The 27,152-nt window shown below is 36.0% G+C and overlaps 1 protein-coding gene across 5 annotated transcripts in view; it reads left to right on the top strand.

The window, feature by feature from the left end:
• Positions 1 to 24,926, top strand: part of LOC103092583 (KAT8 regulatory NSL complex subunit 1-like) — a 160,311-nt gene extending 135,385 nt beyond the window's left edge. For 3 of the 5 annotated variants that reach the window (XM_056805255.1, XM_007499706.2, XM_056805257.1), the window contains 7 exons: positions 6,418 to 6,564; positions 13,500 to 13,672; positions 17,061 to 17,182; positions 18,108 to 18,162; positions 20,397 to 20,512; positions 21,147 to 21,402; positions 22,360 to 24,926. In XM_056805255.1, the coding sequence (XP_056661233.1) occupies positions 6,418 to 6,564; positions 13,500 to 13,672; positions 17,061 to 17,182; positions 18,108 to 18,162; positions 20,397 to 20,512; positions 21,147 to 21,402; positions 22,360 to 22,626 (1,136 nt within the window). In that variant the 3' untranslated portion in view covers positions 22,627 to 24,926. The remainder of the gene's footprint in view (positions 1 to 6,417; positions 6,565 to 13,499; positions 13,673 to 17,060; positions 17,183 to 18,107; positions 18,163 to 20,396; positions 20,513 to 21,146; positions 21,403 to 22,359) is intronic. The other 2 variants (XM_056805256.1, XM_016424324.2) reach the window with 1 other exon arrangement.
• Positions 24,927 to 27,152: the final 2,226 nt, after the last annotated feature.

Here is a 27,152-nt window from a genome sequence, read left to right as displayed (position 1 = left end):
CCTAAACTGAAAGATTACTTCTCCAGAAATCATGAGCATTTTAATTTATCATCAAAAAAATATACGATCCTTTTCTGATGAGAAATCCAAAACTAAACAAAGTCTTTGAAATATAGATTGACCAGGCATATAAAAGTAATGTAAAAGTAAATTGAAATAGTGTGTAAAGGATGCTTAAGATAGTAGAAAGAAGTGGGGGGGGAAATCTCATGATTTTTAATGTATAAAGTTAAATAAGTAGTTTGGGGAATATAATAAGGATTTTTAAGTCACTTGAGAGATATGGGATGATATAAGAACTTTTAAAATATATAGAAAGATAGAGCGCTATATTTGTGTGTGTGTTGAGTGTGTATAAAGTGTTTTGTATTTGGCATTAGTGAAAGAGAAGTTGTTTTGATTGAGTTTTTACAAAGTAAATAAACTTTCTCTTTGATGTTGGCTAAAGTGGGGGGAGATGCCCTTCTATTGGAAAGGATTGAGTACATTAATCAAATATGATGGAATGCTTTTGTGCAATAAGAAATGACAATGGGGACAGTTGGGGGGGGGGAAGAAGAGAAACAAAACAAAACCTGAAAGACTTGTATGAAGTGATTCAGAGCAGGTCCAGGAGAGAAATTTATGTTTAGTAATAGTAAAGTAAATAGTAAAGTAAAGTAAAATAGTAAAGACCAATAACTTTAAAAGCTTTAAGAACTCCTGATCAGCACAATGACCAACCACCATTCTGGAATACTTGTGAAAAAACCTGCTACCTACCTCCTGACAGTGAAGTGATGGGTACAAAGTTGCAAATTAGGAAATATCATTTACATTGGGGATCTGGGAATTGGAGGTGAGGAGGAGGTATGTTTTAGACATAGAAGTAAAGGATACTTTATAAAATTAGACAAAATAGCAATTCTCGTGGAGAAACAAAAGATAAAAATTTTTTGAAGAAAATTTAAAAGTAAATTAAAAAGACAGGTGTTAACCATACATTATTCCAAATTATATAATAGTATAATGATTTTCCAAATTTTAAGTTACTAGAATTTTTTAAAGTTGATCAGTAAAATATGTTAGAAAACAGGGAGCAGTTAGGTGTCTTGGTGGATTGAGAGCCAGGTCTAGAGACTGGAGGTCCCGGGTTCAAGTGTAGTTTCAGACACTTCCTAGCTATGTGATCCTGGGCAGATCACTTAACCCCAATTGCTTATCCCTTCCTATTAATTCTAAGACAGAAAGTAAGGGTTATATGTGTGTGTATATATATTGGCCACCCTAGGAAGGCCATTGACCTCAGTAAAGGGGGAAGAGGGGTCCTCTATTTACTCACAGGAAGGGGTTGGGGGAGTGGTTGGCATCCAGGTAGAGCTAATCATGCCCCTCTCTTGATAATGATTAAATGTTAATTGTCTTATGGGAATCATGTGTGTGTGTGTGTGTGTGTGTGTGTGTGTGTGTGTGTGTGTGTGTGTGTGTGTGTTAAGAGCTAGGGAAAAAATGTTATATTTTAAAAAAAAGCTATATTATAAAAATAATCATCTGCACTCTTTGGTATTTATTTAAAAATATTTTTTTAATTTGAATTGCCACTAGAGGGGTGCCATAATTCAAAAAGAATTACTGAAAGAAATGGAAAGTAATTTTGCAAGATTTCATTTTATTTTATTTTAAAATTTCTTTATTTTAATTCCAGTAACTAATCTACACATAAGTCTTCTAAGGTTAGTTATATGATTCATGTTTTCTCCCTCCTCACTCATATAGTTGATAAGCAATTCCACATTGTTCATTTTTGGAATAAAGATTTTTATTTTGGACTTGCTATTTATATACCATAATGAATATGTAACCTAAAGATAAAAAGTTAAACAAAAGGATAAGGGAGAAATTCTTCTCTTTTTTTTTTTTTGTATATTTCATTTTATTTTCAGGTTCACATTTCTCCCCACTGCCACTAAGAAAGTAAGAAAAACAAAGCCAGTGTTAGATTTATTCTAAAACAAACAAATTCATATATATAGCCATCTCCATGTCCAAAAAAAATGTGCCTCAATCTCCATCTGTATCTATGTGTTCTCTGCCAGGAGCTGGTTAATATATTTCATTCTAAATGCTCTTGAGTTTTGCTGAGTCACTGTACTAATTAGAGTTCCCAAGTCTTTCAGAATTGTTCATTTTATACAGTATTATTATTGTTGTATAAATTGTTCTCCTGGATCTGCTCACTTTATTCTATAATGTCCAAACACGTCTTCCCATCTTTATCTCCAGCTCTTCCTTTAATCTTTTCTTTCTGCACATTATTCCTTTATCACATTCATTCACTATTCATATGCCATAACTTGTTCAACCATGCCCCAATTGAAGGTCAACCATGCCCAATTGATGGGTACTACCGAGCAAAGTTCTAAATACATATAAGGGAAAGAGGCAATCAATAGAGATTAAAGTAGACAATTTTGGTGATATAAAATTTAAAACTTTTGCAGGAACAAAATTCAGCTAGCATAAGAAAAGATGCGGCTGAATGGGAGAAAAGTTTGCATAAGTGCAAAGTTTGTGATATGCAAGATACATGAGGAGTTGATAAGTAATAAGACCAAAAGATATTCTACCAAATAAATAAGTGGTCAATGGAGATCCACAGTTTTCGAAAGAAAAATTGGAAATTAAATACACAAAAGAATTTTCTAAAAGACTAGTAAGAGAGAAATATAAGTTAAAACATTTTTTCAGTTTTGCATGAATCCCATGCAAAATATGTATAGAATGGGGGGGGTTGGGGGGGTGCCAAGTCAAGATGACAACTTAGAAGCAGTAAAAGCCAGAACCTCTCTTGACTATCCTTCCATACCAATCTTTAAAAAACACTTCAATATCATGACATATTCATCTATATAAGTACGTAAGTAATGATATGTTGTTATTATTTAAGGACAGATATAGTAGGAATGGCATGAAGTGATGTAGAATCAAGTTAAGAGAGAGAGCCCTGACCCTGAAGTTTAAGTCCCATTTTTTACAATTGTAAGCAATTCATTTTGATCCATAGTTTCCTTATCTACCAAAAAAAGAAAAGTTTTCCTATTTTTTTTTTAATCCAAAACAAAAATCCAAACCCAACAAGGCATTGCTGAACATAGTTTGAAAGGTAGATGGAGAAAATTGATTTCCATGGGATAAGGGAGAGACCAGACACCCTTCCCCCCACTTACTGCACTGAGACCTGTGATCAGATACAGGCTAACTGTAGGATTCACAGGATGGGGCTGCAATGGCAATGGAACACCTCAGATCCACCACATGAGGTCCAAGGCTCTGACAGTGGCTGCCAGGGAAGAATTTCGGAGGGCCATCCGTTGGACACCCTTGGCCTCTGTGGCAGCAGGCCACAGCACAGAAGCAGGTTAGCTCACCTGGTCTGATCCAATATACCAGCAGAGGAGAGAGGAAACTAAAGATTCTCTCCAGGGCAGAGAAGCACAAATGCCCTGCTCTAGAAAGACAAAGGAGAGAGTTTACAGTCCATGGTGGTGAGGGGAGAGGGAATGAGTGTGTGTGTGTGTGTGTGTGTGTGTTTGTGTTTTATGGAGACAGTGATTGAAAGTTTCTGCAGAGATAAAAACCAAAGAACAGAACCAACACAGGTCAATGGGATCCAAGGAACTTCAAGCAAAACCTCAAAAATATCCAGAGAATTAGACTCAGGCTCTGAAAGAGTTCAAAAAGAAATTCAAAAATCAAATAAGACAAGTTGAAAAAAATGGGAAAAGGAAAACAAAAGCTTAAAAAAAGCAAAATTGGTCATCTGGGAACAGAGGCACATGAATTAAAACAAGAAAATAGTATTTTTAAAGTCCAGAATTGACCAATTAGAAAATGCGGCAAAAAAGTCAAAGGATGAAAAGAATGACTTGAAAAGAATGGACCAATTGGAAAACGAGGATCAAAAGGTTATAGAAGAAATTAGGTCTTTAAAAATTAGAATTGGGCATTTAGAAGCTAATAACTTGAAGACATCAAGAAACAATAAAACAAAGTCAAAAGAGGAAAAAAATAGAACAAATATGACATACCTTATTGAAAAAACAATTGACGTGGACAATATCAAATATCAAAGAGAGACAATTTAAGAATTATTGGACTACTGAAAGTCATGACCAAAAAATCCTAGACATCATACTACAGGAACTTGAATAAGAAATAAGAATAAGAAAACTTCCCTTATATTCTTGAAAGAGAGAGTAAAACAGAGTTTAAAAGAATCCACAGATCACTCCTACATTAAATCCCCAAATGACAACTCCCAGGAATGTTAGCCAAGTTCAAGAGCACACAGGCCAAGGGGAAAATACTATAAGCAGCTTGAAAGAAATAATTCAGATATCATTGAGCCCCAGTCAAGGACACACAAGGATCTGGAAGCTTCCACACTGAAGGACTGCAAGGCTTGGAAGTCAAGGGAACTGGGATTACAACCAAGAATCAACTACCCAACAAAACTGACTGTATTCTTTCAGGGGAAAGTATTGTCATTTAATAAAATAGATGATTTCCAAGCATTCCTGAAGAAAGATCAGACATGAACAGAAAATTTGATCCACAAATACAAAATTCAAGAGAAGTATAAAAAGGGAAAAGACAAATATGTATAGATGATAAAAGGTTGAAGTGGTCTATGTTGGAGATTTGAGGGGATTATTGACGCACTAATACACTTGTTGGAACCATTGATTGGTCCTTTTTCTAGAAAATAATCTGGATGCACACAAGAAGAGTAGGTCAGTGAGCCTACTGAGCATATATTGGCCACATTGACTAAGAATATCAAATATAGAAAAAACTCATAGCATAAATTTTATCCCAGGAAGAACTAAATAAATAATAAAGTAGCAGGATGGGCAGTGTCCATTAATCAGGACCTTGCCAAATGTAATGCAATATTATAAATCTATAAGAAATGACAAATAGAAGGGCTTCAGAGAAATAAGGAAAGATTTTTATAAACAAAGGCCAAGTAAAGTAATCAGAACCAGAACAGCATATACCATTATCACAGTAATATAAATAAAAAGAATACTAAAAGCAAACTGAAATCTGAGTAATCATAATGATTAATATTGGCCCTAGTTAATGTGCTATTCCCACTCAGGAGAAATTTTACTGCATCACTGTTTGTCTTATTACAAGAAAGGGCTCATCATATTAGTAAGAAGGAGGGGTGTGGGAAATAGTTGGGGGGGAGGTGAATGACTGCGATAAAATGAAATTTTTATAAAGCAACTAATCTTTAGTTTTGGAATACAAAGAAAAATATTCAGGAGGAATGAAAACTAGATAGAAATCTGATGGAAAAATTAAGAAAAGCATATTATTTCCATTCCACATTGATAAAGCAAATAAACAAAAATGTAAATAAGTGGTTGGTTATATCACAATTGTGGATAGATAATGAATTTATAATTATTTGTGATACAGAAAACATATTTTATTATTAAAAGGTATTTTCTACCAGGCCTGCACATTCCTCAAGTCTCTGCTACTGGAGACACTAAGACTGGTGGATTCCTTTGGGAATTCAGGGTTGTAGTGCACTAAGCCAACTGAGTTGTCCACAGTATCTGACCACCAGTGTGATGAGCCCCTGGGAACAAGAGGCCACTAACCTACCCAAGGTAAAAGAGAAACAGCCCAGATCAGAAACAGAACAGGTCAAAGATCCTATGCCATTCAATATTGAGATCCCATGAGTGCCTATCACACTTCCAGGCTAGGTGAGATAGGAAGATCCAATCTCTGAAAAAAGATTGCTTTCATTTTACGGAAATATTCTAATGGATATGTTATCTTGTTAACATAGAACTTTATTCCTCTAGAGATGTGATTATAATCCATCCTTGTTAATCTCTATTTTATAAATGTCCTTCCTAAGTTAACCACATGGGATACTTTCTATAGTTCTTTGAATGTTAGGAGTATGCCAGTGGATCATGCATAGTGTCTGTTGGTTATCCATTGTCCTAACTACATGACCAGCCCATTGTCTTTATTTTATTTGTGCAAAAGCGTTTCATTTTTGTGTAATGAAGCAATTTTATGTAAAGATAAGATTTTTATGAAAATAAAATAAGAATAAAAGATGAACTGGGAAAAATCTTGGCATAAAATATTTGTGTGTGTATAACTTTTCCTGCTTGGCTTTTTGAGTGCTAGGGATCTGATCACCCAAGGAAAAATACATTATAGTAGTTTTGCTTTCAGAAAGGAATTGGAATGTCAAAGTTTTTGTAATGGTCTTTTACTGTACAGTAGCTAATGAAAGAAAATTTGATCATAGATAATAATTGCAATGAATAATCTTGCAGACTGTGGGAACAGGCAATTTTCATGTACATAAAATTATCTAATCTTTTCTCTTATATCTAGGTAGCCCTCTTCACTTGCACTTTGAAGCCCTTCTGAAAGAGGATCGACTAACCTATGAAGCTTTGAAGATGTCTCCACTTATAAAAGGTTCCCGGGTTCTCACAGCTACATATCCAGTGCTAACACCATCATCTCTCAGCCCAACCAGTAAGTTCTACCTTCTAATAACTTCAGAATAATAGTTTTGTTGGGGGTTTTTTCCTAAGCAAAACTGCTTGACACTAATGGTTGGTTTTTAGTCTTCTTTATTCCAGAAGTAAACTTATCTAAATGTCATGACAACATTTCAAGCAAGAACAATTGACCCTTGACCATAAAAATCTATATCTTTCTTCCCTTTTTTTCATCCCTGATATATTATTCAGTTTCTTCTGGAGTTATTGTTGGCTTCTCATGGTATGTGTCCCCTTCTTCATGCTTCACCTTGTTCTGATGACTTCCTCTACAGACCGTAAAAATAATTTGAAAAACATCCTTCAGATTTCTACCATTGGAAGAGTAATGTTTATAGATATTAACCCATACTCCCCCCCCCCCCCCGATCTTCCAATTCTCTTTCCTCTCCCTTTTTCAATCTCTTCTTTTTTATTGGGTTTTTCTCTACTGGCTACAAATATGCCCAGTTGTCCTATGTCAATGATGGCAAACCTTTTAGAGATGGAGTCCTGGACCCCCCCCCCCCAAGACCAAGTTTTGTGCCTCCCCTCCAAGAGACCATGTGCCATACCCCTCTCCCCACCACATATACACACCCCACCCCTTACCCCACACAGAGAAAGGAGAAAGCATTCCCATTGGACTACTAGGTGGAGGGGCAGGTAATTTGAGGAATGTCCTCAGCAAGTATAAAGAGGGAGAGGGGAGTGGCCCAAGTGCTCCACTTCCCTCCAAATCTATCACCTCCAAATTGCCAACTTTGCCCCCTGTGCACTCCCATTGGACTACTGGACAGAGGGGCAGGGGAGGTGAAAAAATGTCATCAGGCACGATGGAGAGGAGGAGGGAAGAAGTTCCACCCAAATTCCCTCTGCCTTTCTAGTAACCAACTTAAGGGTTGAGGGGTGGGGAGGTGAGGGTGGCTGAGTGACCACAAAGAGCATTCTGCATGCTATCTTTGGGTACCCATGCCATAGATTCACCATCACTGTCCTATGTCCTTGAAAAACCTCCCTTTAAATCTGCCATTCCTTTAAGCTATTAATTCTCTTCTTACTTTGATTGCCATTTCTCTAAACAGAAGAATCTATTCTTGCTATCCTACTTCTAGGCTCTTCACTTTTGTTCAGCCCCTTGCATTTTGGTTTACAGTTTCACTATTGTACTGAAACTGATATCTCGAAAGTTATAAACTGTCTCAGTAATAATATCTAATGACTTTTTCTCAGTCTTCATCCTGCTTCCTCCCTCTCCCCTTACAGCTTTTTGCTCTTCCCTCCTAAATACTTTATTTCCTTGCTTCTAAGATACTGGTTTTTCTCCTGAATACTTCAGTTCTAATGTTGTTGGCCTTCCTTTTCTCCTGTACATTCTCTTCCCATGTATATCTTACTTGCATCCATACATTTTTACAGATATCACAGTAGGGCCTATGAGGTGTTCAGGGAAGAATACTACTTCTGCATTCTGAGTTATCAGTCTTGACTTCTGTCTTGCCACTGGACTTCACTGATTCTAGAAGAGAGAATGAGGCTGACAATTTTGTGCAACTCAGCCTCATTTAAATCCAGTTTGGGTGCAAATCAAAAAACTTCACCCAGTGATGTCATTTTGGTCCACTTCAAGTAAAAGGGACAACAGCCAATCAGCACAATTGACCACCACCAGGTCTATGATTCTAGCTTTGAACACAAAGGGGAGGGAGTTGAAATATGTCCAGATTGAGTTAATGTTATTATGATACAACTTCAAAAAATAGCTGCAACGTTTTTCCTTCTCCATGTTTTTTTATACAGGAAGAATGCTATCTCTGATGTTTTTAGAAATGGTCCCTTTTTCTTTTTTTCTTTTTTTCTCTTTTTTAGAAGTTCCAAGATGCTAATTAGTGTTACCAAACAAAGTATTATTAGAATCCTCTGCTTCTATATCTACACATTGGGTTCTTTGAGAACAATATTAGCTGATAGGAATTAAACTGTGAGCCTGGAACTTTTCTAACTGACTTTGCAGTGAGTTTCTCTGATAAAGATATCATTTCTTTTCTTTTTTTAAAGCCCTTACCTTCCATCCTAGAAATAATACTGTGTATTGGTTACAAGGAAGAAGAGTGGTAAGGGCTGTAAAGATTAAAATTTAGGGGAGATGGGGAGACTGAGGCAGGTAGAAATTAGTTTCTCTCTGCAAGGAGTATTATATTTTTTAGAGGTTTATTAAAGGTTAAAGATTAAAGAATATACAAGTAAGAAACATGTGCCTAGGCCAGAGGCCTAGACAAAAAAATCTCACATCACGCAAGAGACCGCCTGCTGCGAAACGGAAGTCGAAAAAAAGCCAAGCCTCAAAAGCCTTTGAATCAGCTTAAATACCTTCTCGATCTCGGCCCAGGTGAGATTACAAGGCATTCTGGGGAAGTGGAGCAAAGGCTCGTGGGGATTGTAGTCCTGTATTCGAGTCTTATTTTTTACATTCCCCGTGTGATCATTTTGGAAAAATTAATTTTTCCCCAAAAGGATCATAAAAACATAATAAACTTAAAAGATTACAATAGTGTGAGGATAAGAGAAAAAAGAATAAAACCAATAATTTCTGAACACATTGACAAAAAGCCGTTAGGAGGCAGTCCCCTTTGGCATAAAAGTATACATACAAATAAATGTTCAATCAACCACACCCAAAGTTCAATTTTGTGCAACTTGTGGTCTGGAGGCTTCTTCATGGTGGCTTCTCCAACAGTTCAGTTCTGGATTCAGAGAGATAGCATCTTCTTTACCTAAAATTCTTCTCAAAAGGAATTTAAACTTTGCAATTTAAATAATGATTTTTTTTTTACAGGGCTGAACAATGGGGGTTAAGTGGCTTGCCCAGGGTCACACAGCTGGGAAGTGTCTGAGGCCAGATTTGAACCTAGGACTTCCCATATCTAGGCCTGGCTCTCAATCCACTGATCCACCCAGTTTCCCCCTAAATGTATCATTTCTAAGATATATAGGAAATGGAATCAAATTTATGAGAATAAAAGCCATCCCTTAATTGATGAATGATTAAAGAACATGAACAGTAAGTTTCAGAAAAAGAAATCTAAGCTATAAATAGTCAAAAGGGGGAAAATATGCTTTGACACTAGTAATTACAGAAATGCAAATTACAACAATTTTGAGGTACCACCTCGCACCTATCAGATTGGCTAAGATAACAAAAATGGAATCTGACAAATGTTGTCAGGGATGTGGGAAAACAGGTAATCTGATGCACTATTGTTGGATCTGTGGATTCAGAAGGTAGTTTGGAATTATGCCTAACGGCTGTCTGTATACTCTTTGACACAGCAAAACTAGGTCTGTATCCCAAAGAAATCAAAGAAAAGAGAAAAGGTCTGAATTACAAAAATATAGCAGCTCTTTTTGTTGTGGCAAAGAATTACTAACTTAAAGGTATACTCATCAGTTTGGGATGAGCTAAACAAGTTACGGCATATGAATGAATTTATCACATCTTATATTACCTACAGGGAGGAGGACAGCTAACTTGCTCATTGGATAGAGAGCCAGGCTTAGAGATGGTAGGTCCTGGGCTTAAATGCAGCCTCAAACACTTCCCGATTGTGTGACCCAGGGCAAGTCACAACCCCAGTTGCTTATTTTTTTTACTACTCTTCTGCCTTGGGATCAATACTTTGTATCAATTCTAAGACAGTAGGCAAGGATTATAAAAAAGACAGGATGAAGGAGATGATTTTAGAAAAAACTAAGACTTATGCAAGGTAAAATGAGCAGAACCAGGGAAAACAATTTATAAGTAACAGTTCTTTATAAAGATAATCAACCTTGAAATATTTCATAAGAGGCAGCTGGGTAACCCAGTTGACATCATGCCAGGCCAGGACTGAGGAGAACCTGAGTTCAAATTTGGCCTCAAACACTTCCCAGCTGTGTGAACCTAGGCAAGTCACTTTTAATCCCAGTTGCCTAGCCCTTACCATATATGTGCCTTAGAATCAATACTAAGGCAGAAAGTAAGAGTTTTAAAAGAAAAAATTACTCCATAACACTGATTAAAGCAATGACCAACTAGAATTCCAAAGGATTCATGATGCAAAATAGTTTCTACCAGATAGTCAGATTACAGATTGAAACCTATTTTCTTCTTTTTCTATTTTTCGAATGACTAATGCAAGAATTAATTTCATATGGCCATATAGGTGTAAAACGTGATATTTTCCTTGCCTTCTCAATGAATGGTGTATGAGAACAGATATTCAATATTAAAATTGAGTTATTGAGGGATTTTTTTCTATTTTAATCAAGATTAACCACAAGGGAAGATTTGGAGGGTCTTATGATACCAGGTACTGTGAGGAAGTTTGGGCTCAGATGAACATTGAGGTTATGAAGTTATTATTATAAAACGAATTAGTCCATTTCAAGCATGAACGTAAGAAATAATTTAACACTTATGATTCTAACCAATTGATTTGGGCAGAAAATGTCTAGGTAAGTTCAAGAAGAACATTATAAAAAAAGAGGATTTTTTTCATACGAGTATAGAGATCTTAGATTTCTTCTCTGTTCATATTCTTTGACCATTTCTGAGTTTAAAAATGGCTCTTATTCTTACATATTTAAATCATTTACTCCTGTCTTTAAAAGGAATCTCTCTTTTTTTTTTTAACTCTTACCTTCTGTCTTGGAGCCAATACTATGTATTGTATTGTATTGGCTCCAAGGCAGAAGAGTGGTAAGGGCTAGGCAATGGGGGTCAAGTGACTTGCCCAGGGTCACACAGCTGGGAAATGTCTGAGGCCAGATTTGAACCTAGGACCTCCCATCTCTAGGGCTAGCTCTCAATCCACTGAGCTACCCAGCTGCCCCCAGGAGTCTCTTATCAAAGAAACATGCTGCAATTTTTTCCAGTTATTTGTTTCCTTCTAATTTTTACTATATTAAAGTGTTTTGTTTGTTTTTCTGGAAAAGCTTTAATTTTATGTGATCAGGATTATCTGTTTTATCTTTTTGGATCCTCTTTTTCCCCAATTTGATCATAAACTACCCCTATCTATAGATTCAAAAGATAATTTCTTCCTTATTCCTCCAATTTGTTTCTGATGTGACCTTTTTTAAAAATGCTTCTTAGAAGCAACACTATGTATTGGTTCCAAGGCAGAAAAGTAGGAAGGTCTAGGAAATAGAGGTTATATAACTTGCCCAGGGTCACACACAGCTGGGAAGTTTCAGAGGTTAGATTTGAACCCAAGGCCTCTTGTCTTGAGACCTGATTCTCAATCCAGAGAGCTACTACCTCCCTGCCCCTGATATGCTTTTTTATTTCTAGATCACACATCCATTTCAAGTTTATCAATATTTGGTATAAATGTTGGTCCAAACCTACTTTTCTATCAGACTTCTAACAGTTCTCCCAAAAGATTTGATCAAATTGTGAGTCCTTACTTATATACTATCTCAGATCTTTGGAATTATCAAAATTTTTGCTTTAAGAAGTTCATTTGCTTTTGTGTGTTATATACATAAGCTGTCAATAAACTTCTTTTTTTACCAGTACTAAATTGTCTTGATAACTTTTTTGTGGTATGGTTTTCAATGGGATCATTTAATTGCTAGATAGAGTTTGACTTTCTTCTCTCCTCATTCTAATTGACCTTTACTGTTTTTCAATGTGTTCCTCCCTTTTGTAACATTACTCTATACTTGTTCTCCTGCACTTTGTCTGACCATTCCTTTTCTAAATCTTCTCTTGGTCATCATCTACATTTGAATATGCCCTAGATCTCCCCCATGGGCCCTTTTCTCTGTCTCAGTGATATCCATATTTTCAATTAATACCTCTATACAGATTACTCCTGTATGTTTATACCCAACCTTATTCTCTTGTGCTACAATTTTGTATTAACATTTATACATTGGATTTATACATTTTATACATTGGAAATCCAGGATGATATCTCCCATAAGTGTCTAAAAATCGGTGCATGCCAAAAAAAGAGCTTGTTATTTTTCTCCCTTGAATCTTTCTCCTCTTCCTAGCCTCTGTATTTCTGTTGAGAGCATCCCCATCCTTTGAACCATCCTTAACACTTTCTTCTCCTTTACCTCTCATATCTAATCAGAAGCCAACTTTTAGCAATTCTACCTCTACATTTCTCAAATCTTTTGCTTTCATTTAAATAACTACCATCTTAGTTCAGTCCCTCTTCACCTTTCACCTGAACTTTCTAACTGGCATTCTTCTCAAATCTTGTCACTGTCTTCTCTTCACATAGCTGCCAAATTGTTCTTCCTAAATATAGGCACAATCATATCACTCATCTTCTAAAAAAAGCTTCAATAGTTTCCACTTCCTGTTTGATGAAATATAGTCTCCTGCTTAGCATTTAAATCTCATCACTATCTCCTTTCAGACTATCTTTTTAGACTTTGTTGCATATTACTTTACCTGTTGCATATTACTTTACCTGCATACTGTACATTACCCACTCAAACTGACGTATTTGTTGTTCTCTATATGGCATGTTCTTTCTCCTGTCTTTGTGCTTTTGCAGAGGCTTTCAATGCCCTTCTTCTTCCTTTTTTCCAGATCTTAGAATCCCTAGTTCCTCAAAGCTCACTTGCTATTATTTTGTATATCTTTTGGATTTACTTAACTGTGTACATATTGTTTTCCCCTATAGACTATAAACTTTTTGTGGGCGTGGGCTCTTTGATTTTTGTTTTTGTTTCAGCTTTGTCTCATACAGTGCGTCACAAAAAAAAGTTGGTGTTGAGCATTTGTTGAAAGTATTAATAAATCAAAGATAGGGTTTTAACTACTTTAGCCATCATCTTTTTCTGATCCATTTGCTTTGCATTTTTGTTTATTGAAGAAAATTTGATAAATGCCTCCAGGATTTATAGATGTTCTCCACTCTCATACAGATTCACCTCTTAAAGAGGGAAGGCACCTTAAAGGATCAGCAGCCAGCCCTAGCATATTTGCCTCCAGCCCCCAGACACTGAAACCCAGTCCTTTGGAGCACAGTCTGTCACCTTATCTTGTTGATAGTTCTGCAGCACCAACCTCCAGCCAGCCCTCAACCAGTTCTGCCTTGGTGAGTCATGATTAAAATTAAAAATGACCCATAAGTAGATGCAATTATAATCCATCTATAATCACTTTCAAATCATAAAAAGGAAAGAGTCACAGGGCTTCTGGGGATATCCATATAATCTTTACATTGTATATAAAAGTTGTTGATGCCTTGGTATGAATACATAAATTAAAGCCCTCAAAGGCACATGATTTTTTGTCCTGACCTGTGATTTCATCATTGTGGGGAGTTATGTTATCCCATCTGCAGATTCCAATCTTAGAGAGTTGCCTAGGGTCCTGAGAAATCAAGGGGTTCATGGTCATATGGTTGGTATGCATCAGGGCAAACTTTCCTAACTGAGGAGCCAGCCATTCATCCACTCTGCCATTTTGCTTCTTTTGTCTACAGAAAACCAAGAAATTTGTATCTCCATTTTAGAAAACTAAGTAACTACATACCTCACATTTAAGAATCCATGACTATTCCTTTAATTTCTCACTTGTGATGAAAGATACAGTGTAATAGTAAGGATGGAGATGTGTTTTTCTCCCCTGCTTTGTTCTTCCCCACTAATAAAACATTTTCATTTGTATCAAAATTGGAGTGTATACAACCTGCAACAAACTGCTAGGTCTATTTTTAATTAACATCTAAATGTGTCCTGTCCATTCACCGTGACTTGGTATCCCAAATCATAATTGACATTTATGTGTTACTTTAATATTTGTAAAATAAATATCTTAATTTTATTTGATCCTCATAACAATAACCCTGTGAGTTGTCACATATATATTATTATTCCCCTGCTTACAAAGTAGAGAGAATTGAGTCTCAGAGAGGTTAATTGCTTTATCCCTGTCCCAACAACTAGAAGGGATTAGTGACAGAATCCCAATCTTTGTCTCTGGTGACTTTAAGTTTAACACTCTTCCCCTTATGCTATTTTGTCTTTTAACATGAGCAGTTGTGTAATGGAGATAAATGGTCGAGAGATATAAAGAGTTTTCAAAAGAAGCATTGCAAATTATTAGTAAATACATCTTTTTTAAATGTTACAAATCACCAAGAGTAGGAGAAAGGAAATGTAAAGCAACATTTTAGTTCACATCTAACATATTGGCAAAGATGACAATCCCCTATACCCCCACCCATCCCCAAAGAAACCTGAATGTTATGGGACCTTTGTGAAGATAGATACTTGCATTGGTTCAAATGTGACTTGAGATTATTTTGGAAAACATGCATTTGGAATTATGCAAGACAAGTCACTAAGCTATTTGTATCTTTTAGCCCACTGATCCTGATGTTAGACCTATTCCCCAAAGAGATCAAAAACACACACAAAAAGGCCTGACATCTGCCAAAATGTTAATAGTAGAATTTTTACAATAGCACAGAACTAAAAACACAGCAAAAGTTCTTTTATTGGGAAATTACTAAAGAGATAATATTTCAAGGTTGAAAGAGATCTAATAAACTGCTTATTCCAAAAAAAAAATTCTCACGACAACATAGGAAACAAAAGTTCATCTAGCCTCTGCAAGAGACCTCCTATAAAGGGAAAATCCACTATCTCTTGAGATAGTGCATCCATCACTTATGGGTAGCTTTAATTATTAGGAGAGGTTTTTCCTGTAATCCAGACTACATTTGCCTCTCTGTGATTCCCACATATTACTCCTGATTCTGCTGTCTTGTACCAAATAGAAATGTCTGATCTCTTCGCCACTTTTCAGTCCTTCAAATACTCAAACATAGTTATCAAAGGCTCCCTAAGTTTTCTTAACTCAGTTTAACATTTCTTTCATTTGATCCTAATATGGATCAAATCAAATATGTATCAAGACTTTTCACTGCTGTAGTTGAAGTCCTCTAGGTTCTCAATATCTTTGTTGAACTGTGGTGGCCAGATCTGAACACAATATTCACCATGTCTGCCCATGGCAGTATATAGTGAGACCTCCCCCACTTTATCTTTAGGAGCTATTTTTCTTAATCTAGTATAAGATTACATTAGCTTCTTTAATCTGTTTTACTATACTTTTGATTTGATATTGACTTGTTTTGATAATGAGCCTGTAATCCCTATATCTTTTCCATATAAGCTATTGTCTACCCATGCCTTCCCCATCTTATCTTGGGAATTGTATTTTTTTAATCCACCTATAAAACTTCATATTTAGCCTTATTAAATTTAATTTTAATAGATTCAGCCCACTGTTCTAGCCTGTCAGAATCTCTTTACATCTTGTCTTAAAGTATGTTAGCTATCCATCTTAGCTTTGTATCTTAAAAATATAGTGGAACATTATTATGCAATTGAGAAAAAACATGGGGAGACCTGTGTGAACTAATGCAAAACCAGGAGAACATACATAATGACTGCATCATTTAAATTGGGGAGGGGGATTGAAAGAAAGCTGAATTCTAAGCAACTATAATTACCAATCTTAGTCCTGGAGAAGCAACAGTGAAATATACCTTCCTCCCCTTAGTGCAAATAGTGCATCAGTGTGGGAGAACAATATTAGATACTGTCAGATGAGGTCAGTATATTGATTATTTTGACTGAGGTTTTTCTTTGTTGTATAGAAGAATTTTAATGGAGGAGTGGGTAGAATAGGCAGGGCCCAGGGGTTAAAGGAATAAACATGATACAAAAATAAAAATTTAATCAATAAAAAAAATTATGGAAATCTATGAAAAAGCTCCATAAACATATATTTGAGTCTTTATAAAGTTACTGCACTTAGTAATCTTATGACTGGGCCAAATAAATATTTACAAATGTAAGAAAACTGGGCCAACCAGTATCTGTCTATAGGTCGTCTTGTAATTGATCAATTCAAATAATTTTTAAGACTAATAGTGTATTTTAAACATAAACAAAGGTCTATATAGTTATTACACAACCAGCTATTTCGCGACTCTAGATACTAGTAGAAGCGGCTAGTCTTTTTTCAGTTCTATAGAGGTATATTCATGAACATTTAAGCTATGATTTAGGCTCTCTTGAAATTGGTAAACCAGCCTGATGTTTGCTCACAAACTTCTGTCCAAGCTTCCCTTTGGTTCTCTTAGAATTTGTTTCCTCATTTTTTCTTTCCAGCATTTTGGGTAGATGCCAGGGTTATTGAACACAATTGGTTTGAATTTTAATCCTAATAGTTTTCTGTTTTTGTTTAAAGAATCTATTACTTATATTGAACTGTTTAAGAATATTCAAGGTATTATGCTGTCGCTTTTATTATTATACAATTATGAATTGAAAAGGTGAGCTTAAATTAAAACACAAATGATAAAAATCCTAAATCATTCTCCTGGTTCTCACTTCTAATTTCTTTATTTGGTGCTAATGTCATGATATATAACTTTTACTTTTCTGCTATGTTGGCTCATACTGAAGCAAACCTCAAAGAAGAAGAGATCAGAAAACTCCTATGATATCGATAACATTGTGATTCCTATGTCCATGGCAACTGCTGCTCGAGTTGAGAAATTGCAGTACAAAGAGATTCTGACTCCAAGGTATAACCGTTGATTTATGGGGGGGAGGCTTTTGATAATGGAAAAAAGATACCATTTCTAAGAGTAATGCTATCACTGTCATTCAGTGGGAATTTAGAAATTGCCAAACTAGATTGTGTAATAATGGGATTGACATTTCTTTATCTATGAAATGACAAATCCACCGTTTTAACTAAAACCATTTCTACTTAACCCAGAATTATCACGGGAGAATTATTCCCTTGTAACAGAATATAGATTGTCATTACCTTGTTTTCTCCATTTTGTTACCACTTTTTGGGGCCATTTTTAAAAATTATTTTTAGCATCTTGTTTTCTTTATTTTTTCCCCTTGTAATCACCTTAACCACTCATTTTGCTACTTGTATTTATTGGGGATTCAAAAATGACTAAAAATATTCTATCAGTTGACAACTGAAAGTTAGTTATAAAGACTTTTTAAATTATCTTTAATTATATTTATCATTCTTGTTCCTAATCATAAAGGGAATGAAAATCATTTTGTTACTTTGTATTATCACTGTAGCACTGACACAAACTTAAACATTTGATCTCTAATCACAGACTGTGAACTTGTTGATGAAGGTTATATAAGCCTTTTCTTAGCAAAACTTATTGTGCTAAAAGGTAGTTTAAGTCTTATCTAAACTGAATTGAATCAGCTGCTGGCAAATTGGTTCAGGGTTTGACTGGGGAAGGCCATGGCTGGGGGATTCCATGGGAAATCTGTAGCCCTAAGGAATTCTGTGTATTGTTTAGATGATTCAATGGACTGAGTATTTAACAGTTTTCCATAAGGCCTTTCATTCCTCACTTAGACTTCCTTTCATCTCATTCCTCCTGGGAAAAAGAAAAGATAGTTGTGAGGACACTAAGCTGATGTTCATTTGTTATCTTAACTCATTTTATGTTCTTTTCTCTTTAGCTGGCGTTTGGTAGAATCAAAAGAACAAAAGATATTAAATCAGATGGATTCAGAGGTAAGAATAACAGGATTTTTAAAATTTAGTATTGGTAGCTTAGAAGGTTTTTCTTGCTAGTTCTTCCTAACAAAGATGTATTGTGGAACCAGAGAGCTTCAGTTCCTACCTAGATCTGCTACTTACTATCTGTATGACATCAGGTGAGTTGCTGTTAACCTTCCTGATTCTGATTTTCATCATCTATAAAATTAGATTATTGAATTAGGGGACTATTAAGGACCTGTCACAGCTCTAAATCAATGATACTTTTAGCCAATGAATGAAAATTGAATGGAGGCCTTGAGAAACAAGCTTTGCCAAACAAAAGCAATTCAGTCAGCCCTGTCACATTTTGAAAGTTCAGTAAGTAGTTAGAACATGAATGAAGGTCAAAGACTGCTCTGTTTGTCATTTGTTTTATTTTTAGGTTTTTTTGGGGGGTTGGGGGGTTAAATGCTATTCTCTCTCCAGGTGGGATAATAGTAGCAAGGTGGCAATAATTATAGCAAGTACAGAAATATTTATATTCTTCATCTCTGCTCATTTCTTTATTAAACTCAGGGATATTTTAAATAAATGTAGTGTATTGGCAAAGATTGCTGACATACACTAATTTGTTTCTTGCATTTTTCAGTACGTACATTGTTATATGGGTTTGAAACACAGAAGGCCTTGCAGCTGAATTGTTGTATTAATAGGTAGAAAGGAAATAACATTTGCTTATTTTGTACCAGTGCTATTTTCTCCTTTGGCCCTCAGAATAGCCCTGGGGAAGGGAGGAAATTGCTATTACTATCCCCATTTTACAATTGAGCAAATTTATGCAGGTGACTTGCCCAAGGTTACACAGTGCATATCCAAGACTGAATTTGAACTCGTCTTCCCAACTCCCCTGTGCCACCCTATTTCCTAATTATAATTAACTGCATGTACCCTCTTCACCTTTCTGGCCAATGCCAATTTCTTAGCATACTAACACTGACCTGAGTGCTCATACAGTAGATCTCTGGTGGCAAATAAGAGAAACATGTTCAGAATTGTGTTTTTGTGAGAATATAAGAAAGCAGTTGGCAGTTGATCAGAGAAATAGTCCTTTCAGCTTATTGATTGCTTTCATTTTCCTTGGCTCTCTGAAGTTCTGCCTGTGTTCTCTATAAAATGTTAAAGAAAGTATTTTGTTGATCTTGCAGTACAAGAGCACTTAATCTTAATCTATATAAAACCCTACAATCTTGTACATTCACCTAAATTGTTTAAAATGTAAAGGAAATTCTACTTCTCTAATCACTAACAGTGCTCTAAACGAGGAGCTTTAATATGAACCAGACCTTTACTTGGGCTCTTATGAATTATCCAAACAAAGAGAAAATGTATTAGAGATGCCTGAATTTAAAATAGTAGTATAGTTTTTCATACTAATGGTCAGATTTTTCCTACCCCCTTCCAAAAACTTTATTCCTTCCTCAGCTGTAGTACCACATAATCTCTTAATTGGAGAAATTAATATGTCTGCCTTTGCTTATAAATTACTAATTTAAGAATATAATAAACTCATTGGTGTGGGTAGCCCCTCCCTTCCACTAATAAATATAACAACCCCTTTGTAATTTAGGCCTGTGAAGTTGCTGTAGCCAAAAAAATTCCTGTCCCCAGCCAATGTTTTGATGAGCCTCTTTGAACAAGACTGGTTCTGAGGCAACAGGCATGTATCAGACCCCTTCTCAAAGCCTTTCCAGCAAAGAAGAATATTGCTCTTATTTTCATTTCACTTCTATGTAAAACCTTCAAAAATCCAAGGTCACCTCTACAACACAGTGAGGAAAGGACATAAGTAGGATATTATAAGTAACAATTTAATGTCCAATAGAAACATACTGTGACATTTTATGTATTAGTATGATGCTCACGAGTCATAGATTAAAGGAATGACATGAGCAGAAGTATTCTTTGACTGCCTGCCACTGTTCTGAAGTGTTTACTCCTCTTTCATAGTTGTTCACTGGTATGTATTTTACTTGACAATTTTTCATCTCCTTTGGGCTGGTAGGACTCTTGTAGTAACTGCTTTTCTTGAATTATCACTGACCTATCCACAGATCTTTGAGAATATATTGTCGCTGGTAGCACTCTGCTCACTAATGTATGTTAGTTTTCCTGATGTAAGATCATATTTATACTTTATGATTCAGAGAATTTTGATATTATATATGTTATCAATATAAATGGGTCTGATTTTTTTCCCTTATTCTTAGTTAGAAGATACATCTGATGATGCTTATCGGAATCGTCACACTAAGTATGAGGAACTTGAGAGAGCCCGCTGGGATTCCTGGACAGCAGCTGCTATTTCCCATAGGCGAGGGAACAGGTATGTTTTAGTGGGGGGAAAATGAGACCCTAGGAGTTAGTAGACCTAAGTTCTACTTTGGGTTCTGTCACTGACTAATTATAATAGTCACTTAATTTCTCTGGTCTTCAGTTTCTGCATCATTAAAATTAAAATCTCAAACTTCTGCAATACATCACTTCAGGAAAAACATGAAGCTTAAAGGGGCCTAAAGCTATCAGATATACCTCTATAAATAAAAACTAATTAAAATAAAAAACACTAAGGTGTTTGATTAAATGATATATAAGTTATTATCCATAATTCTAGATCTAACTGGATTTTCAATTTGTTTGAGAAGATTTTTTTCTTATATTGATAATAAAGTTGAGTTACCTGAGCAAATAATTATGGAACTTGGTTAGGAATAACTTGATGGGAGGCAGCTGGGTGGCTCAATAGAATGAGAGCCAGACCCAGAGATGGGAGGTCCTAGGTTCAGATATGGCCTCAGACACTTCCTAGCTGTGTAACAATGGGAAAGTCACAACCCCCATTGCCTAGCCCATACCACTCTTCTACCTTAGAATCAATATTGATTCTAAGATGGAGGGCAAGGGTTTTAAAACAAAACCAAGGAATAACTTGATGGTGATTGCTATATTATAATTTATAGCAGGTCTTCCAATAAAGGTGATGGCCGAGGAACTCAGCCTATTCCTACTTCAAGCCTAGGAATATCCCAGCCAGTATCTCCAGATACAGCATATCATAATTTTAATGATCTGGCCCACTCTTCTACTGGAACCTCTAGCCCTGAACCTTGCAGCTTGTTGCAGTCTCTTTCCATCAAAGACAGGACTCGAGTGCCATCCTCTTGCAGTGAAGACACCTGTTCTTCTACTACTGATATTGTTGATGATGCAGCACAGGTGAGTATTTTTATTTCTTTTCTGAAGTTGCAGTGTTTCAAAAAGGAAAAACCTAGGTAGATAAGTAAATTAGAGGATACCATAACTACCTCAGTATCTTCTGCTTATGGTCATTACCTCATGAGGAAACGATCTTTTGTTGCTTTTACAAGCATTACAAGTTCAATACTATATAATTGTATATACTGCAGCAAAAATGTATTCAGGATCTTCCAATATAAGTAGTTGACTTGATCCCAATTTTACTTTTTCCAAAGCCAAATCCAAATAAGGATAAACTCTGCAGAATGGAAAAGATGGCAAAGCCATAGCCAGTTTAAATTATATACTGCTACTAGATGCCTAGAAGCTTAATTCCCATAGTGTAGAATATAAGATCTCTAAGGACAGAGGCTTAATCATTTTAATCTTGATGCAATAATTTATATTGTCCCATGCTTATTTAGTATTGCTGTGATTTATCTTACCCACCTAAATTTTATGTATCCCTTCTGACAAATGACTAAAAAAGTAATTTGATTGTTTCCATTCATATCCAAAGATACAGAGTATAGAAGCTTTAGATGTCTTCTGGCAATATAAAGATTTCAGGATAAAGATGTTGAAAGTCTTTCTCTGGTTTCAATTGTTTTTCCTCCAGTTCTATTTTGTGTTTCACCCTGCTGCCTTTTTTTTTCATCTTAACTGTCTCTTTTATGTGCTTCTGTATTCCTCTCATTCTGAATTTTTCCCTTTTCTCTGACTGTCCACATTTTACTGTAGAAGATTTTTTATTTGTTAAATTTGTCTTGTAGTTGTTTAATTGCCTGTTCTTTTTAAATGGTTGGTTAGTTGCTTTATAAACTATATGACTTGACTATTTTACTATGGGTTCTTGACTAGAAGTTGAGATTTTTTTTTTCTTTTAACATAGTCGGAGCTTATGCCCTTAATGCTTTTTATCTTCCTATCTAATAGATAATCCAGCCCTGGGAGCGCCGTACATTTCCTCTTTCAGACACATCTTGTCAAGCTCTCTTGGATCAACCTAATAAGCTACTGCCTCCTGTCCCAAAGCCATGGTGTTCAAGCAGAAAACCCAGCCCCAGGACTCACAACAGCCCCCCAGAATCTCGCCCCATTCCCAGCAGTTTGCCTGATGGGCACTTTCAGGCTAACAGCAGCAGCTGCATTGAGGAATTCACAAGCCACGAATGCTCAGCTAGGCTTCTAAAGAACAGATGATGCCTTGGGTTTCCATGATAGGTGCTGAATCACATGCAGGCTCATCTACTTCTGTTCAGTATCCAGAGCTTGGCAGGTGAGCTAGCCCAGCAGAAGGGACCCCAAGAGTGGTCACTGCTGGTCAGGAGACCAGAGTCATAGGTGGACTTGGGCTTCCCCACAGGTAGGTGGGCTTCAGGATAGGTACCGTGTGGAGGCACTTTCTTTGAGCCACTGATGTGCCAGGAAGGACTCGTGTAGTTTGGAAGAAATGCATCCCACTTCAAGAGTCTGAAGAGAAGGAGAAAAGGTCTAGCTGGCTTTGAAAACCATGAGGTTTCAAGCTAAATGTGGTTTGTGGCCCATTTTAAAGATGGCAGGGGAAATGGGAAGAACCAGATTGGAAAGAGTAGGTATGCATATTAGTACATTTCTGATTCTTGGACATCTCAGGGTTGGTGAGTGTGCCCAAGAACATTCAGGCAGCTCTCAGGGCATTTAGTTCTGTGCTCTTGCATATTAAGTAAGAAAAAGAGCCACTTTGCAGGGACAGACAAAGATTATTTCAGCCCCCCAACATATTACCAGGAAGTATCAGGAACCTGATTACAGTGCAGATACAGGTTTATGTAGAGGAGATACAGAATTCCACTGACTATTCCATTCCCTTAGGTTCTGTGGCTTGTCTCTTTGTTGTCTGTCCAGCATAAACATGGCTTTATGGCTCCTTAGAGCAGATGAAGATCAGGGTCTTCAAATGCACATGGCTTGAGTTTTATTGAGTTACTTAGATAGGTAATCCCAATTTCTTAATAGTTCCATTATTTGCAATGCTCTTGTATTGATAATAATTTCTCCCAATCATATAATGATTTGGGTGGCTGGGGTTTCATATCCACAGTCTCTCTTTGAGCCATCCTTTTTGGAAAGGAGGGCATCATCAGTATTGAGGATACAAGTTAGGTTGAAAAGACCAGCAAACTTAAACAAGTTGCATATTTCTTGCTAGATGCTAGAATTAACATGCTTTCTTCAACTTCCTACAGGGAAATAGGAAGGTTATTTAGCCATCTGAGGAGTGTCTTTACAGCACATGTTTCTCACAACTATCCCAAATGAAACTCTCACAATATATGTGATAGAACTAGGTCAAGGAGGGCTTCAGAAAATTCCTTCTGTTTCTTCTGTTGACTATTATAGATGATGATGGTGATAACTATTCCACTTCATAAAAAGAACCTTTCACTTGCCAAAGACATCACAAATATACTTTTCCTTTCTTAACCATGTGACTGATCTGTGGTTCTTTAATAGCATGGATTAGATGTGGGCCTGCCCAAAGGCAATGGCATCCCTTAAACCTTACAAAGTCCTTCTGAACTCTCTATTTTCATGACAGACCTGGAAAGGTACAATATTACTATATCCCTTTCTGATTTCATATTACTACTAGTTCGTGGGGGTTTTTTGGAAATTAAAAACACTAATTTGATAATAGATGACTTGTCCGTGTCTTGGCCCCTCTATGATTTATAACTATTGGGTTCCAGATGCCTCTGTATTATTTGTTAAGATCTGCCATATCAATTATGATTTTGGTATGTGAGGCCCACCTAAGAAGTATAGAGTTGTATTCTAAGAAAGCCATGGATTCTTCATTAAAAATGCTAGAATACTTACTAGCAGATATAGGTCAGTGTTTCCTTTGCCCTGTAACTTAATGATCTCTCTCTTGTAATAGAAATGGTTTCCCTTCACCTGCTTTTCAACATTGCAGAACTTTCTACTTTTGTTTCATATCTCCAAGCACTCAGGCTACAAGTACCCTAGGTTACCCCTATTAGTAGTTGTTAAAAGAGAAAATGTCTTGAAATTCCCATGGGCTAAAGTCACATTTTATTAGACTTTGCATGGCACAATAGCTCTGGTTCTTCAAATTTCTGGCCATTTTCAGGCTATTTTTAATCATAACATTCAGGAAATCTCAGTCTAAGCTACCCTGATTATTTCAAACAATTGACAGATAATTAATGTTACATTTCAATTCCTTTCACCCTCACCTACTGTATACATTTGTCACTTTTGGTGTAACTGATTTGTACATACTTTATATCCTTATGATTTTTTATTTTGTGTTCCTTTTGATGGGTGAGAATTGATGAACTGCAGATGAAACATGGGAACTGTTAGCTGCTGGAATGTCTGAAGGAAGCAAAATGCATTTCAATAGCAACAGAACTTGTTTCACAATAACTACTTCAAAGCGCTTTGTGCTCAACACTAAAGCTAAGGAGAAAAAAATAAACTTGAAATTTATCAAAGTGTTCCAAATGAATCTTTTTTCTTTGAAATTTTTATATCTTATTATTAGCAGGCTTTTTTGTTTAAGGTAGGTAAAATTAATCTTAAGCAAACTTAGAAATATGTTTTAAGAGGTAAAGGGATATAAAGCTAATGTTCTCCTTTACTGAGTCATAATGGAATGAGTCCACTGAAAAGGTAGTGAGTGAAGTGTGTGATCAGAAAGGTAAAGAGCTACTAACTCTTTAAAGAATGCTTGACTTGAGTGAAGGAAACCCTTTGTTTATTTTTTAGACTGATGGAAGGGCAGGGGAAGAGACTTCAGGTTTGTTTTGTTTTTGTTTTTGTTTTTTTTCTTAAGCAAGGCAAGTGGGTCTTTGTAGGCAAGATTTAGGGGGAAAAAACCTGTTTTTCTCCCTATCCAGCAGCCTTTCAAGAGTATTTTATGTTTGGGCTATATTTCCCAGTATTATTCACCAATCCACTATATGTGATACTTCTAGATGAAGAGCATAACATAGTGGATAAGTCAAGGCATTGGACTTGTTGGAATGACTTTCATGCCTGTGTATTACAAATCTGATGATATATTGTAACATTTTACCCTCTCTTGGCCCCATTGGAGTAATGAGTATCTTCTGAAAGCAATTCCAGGCCAGGACTTCCCAACCTTCTTCATCCTATAACATTATTCCTTTACATTTCTAAAGTTTTCACAGTATAGTCAGAGAGTAAGTCAGAAAGAGTAAGAAGTGTTTTGGGAATAACAACTGATGCAAAGCCAAGAAAGATGGTACCTAGAGAGAATAAGGAGATAGCTGGAAGAAAAATATAGGCCTCTGAAAAGGTTATGCTTCATTATGATGGAAGAAAAATGAGCACAAAGATACATAACCTAGAGACAATGGCCTTTTGAGTATTGGGAGCCAAGCGTCCAAAAGAGGAGCCATAAGAGATCTGTGTCTGTGATAGCTGCTGAGCTAATTTCCAAAAAGGAGACCTGATGAAAGGGAAATTAATTCACAGGAGGATTTGAACAGACTGCCAGCCCTAGTGTATTGCAACTAGGGACAATCTACATGAGATCATCTTTTATGTACTCAAATTTGGGCAATTGACTTGAAAGGAGCAGCAACATCAATTGATATAAGGTCAAAAGAAAAGCGAAAGAAAACTAACTCATTCATACACAAACAAAATGAAAACAAAGGCACTGCTCCCCTTCCAAATCCACCAAATTAATTCCCTTTCTGGAGTTGGTAACAGGGTTCTTCTTTTTCCATGATAACCCTTTGAGACTTTATAGTATCCATTTCAGCTTTCTTCTCCTTACCTCTTAAATCTCCCTGTAACATCTCTACCTTTTGATTGTCTTTCCTGATATTTATACTTGGTTTCATTGACAAGCTGATTCTAATGATTAAAATCAGATTTTACCTTCATAACATAAAAACAATTTTTAGATAGAACATCCTTTGTCCATACAGTGTGATTTGCCTCAGTAAAGTAAAATCCATCTTTTCAATGTTAACACAAAGAAATCAAAGTCCCTCTCCCTCACCAAATTTAGAGCATTATAACAGTGTTAGTTGAATTAAAAAAACTTGAGTGACATAGTTGTTAGGAGATATATTCTGCATCATTTCTTCATGAAAGAACCATGATTTTCAAACTATTCCCCTAAACTTCATTCATAAAGATCTTTTTTTAAGGCAGAGATACGAAAGAGACAGGCTATTTTTTTATTTTACTTTAAAGATATTTTGTGTAATGTCAGCATGAGAATTTTCTTTTTTTCATTTGGTTATATTACTGAGAAATTTCACATAAGATACTCTCTGGCTGATTAGCCCACCAGGGAAACTACTTGTATTTCCAAAGGGTTGTCTTTTCATTATTTGGGAAGATCTTGAAATCAAGTTTCATCAAGCAGCCATGAATTTTCATTTACATCAGGTTTGGTTTTTTGTTTTGTTTTTTAGACACATCCTAGGATTGTATTCTTTTTTTTTTCTATCTTTAGTAATGTTTGAATTTGCTCAGTCTTTGCTCTGTCTTTGCTCCACTGTTTACTTCATCTTTATAGGTGGGAAAGTTGAATAATTGTTTTAAATAACTCTTACTGTCTCTCTTGCAGTAGGGGCTAGGCAATTGGGGTTAAGTGACTTGTCCAAGGTCATACCACTAGTAAATGTCTGAGGCCAGATTTGAATGCCTAATACTGGTAATTTTGTGTACATCTGCCA

The sequence above is a fragment of the Monodelphis domestica genome, chromosome 7 (assembly GCF_027887165.1).
Source record: "Monodelphis domestica isolate mMonDom1 chromosome 7, mMonDom1.pri, whole genome shotgun sequence".
In the NCBI taxonomy this organism is placed as follows: Eukaryota; Metazoa; Chordata; class Mammalia; order Didelphimorphia; family Didelphidae; genus Monodelphis; species Monodelphis domestica.
The sequence above is the reverse complement of the archived record's forward strand: the minus strand, read 5'-3'. Positions and strand labels throughout refer to the sequence as shown.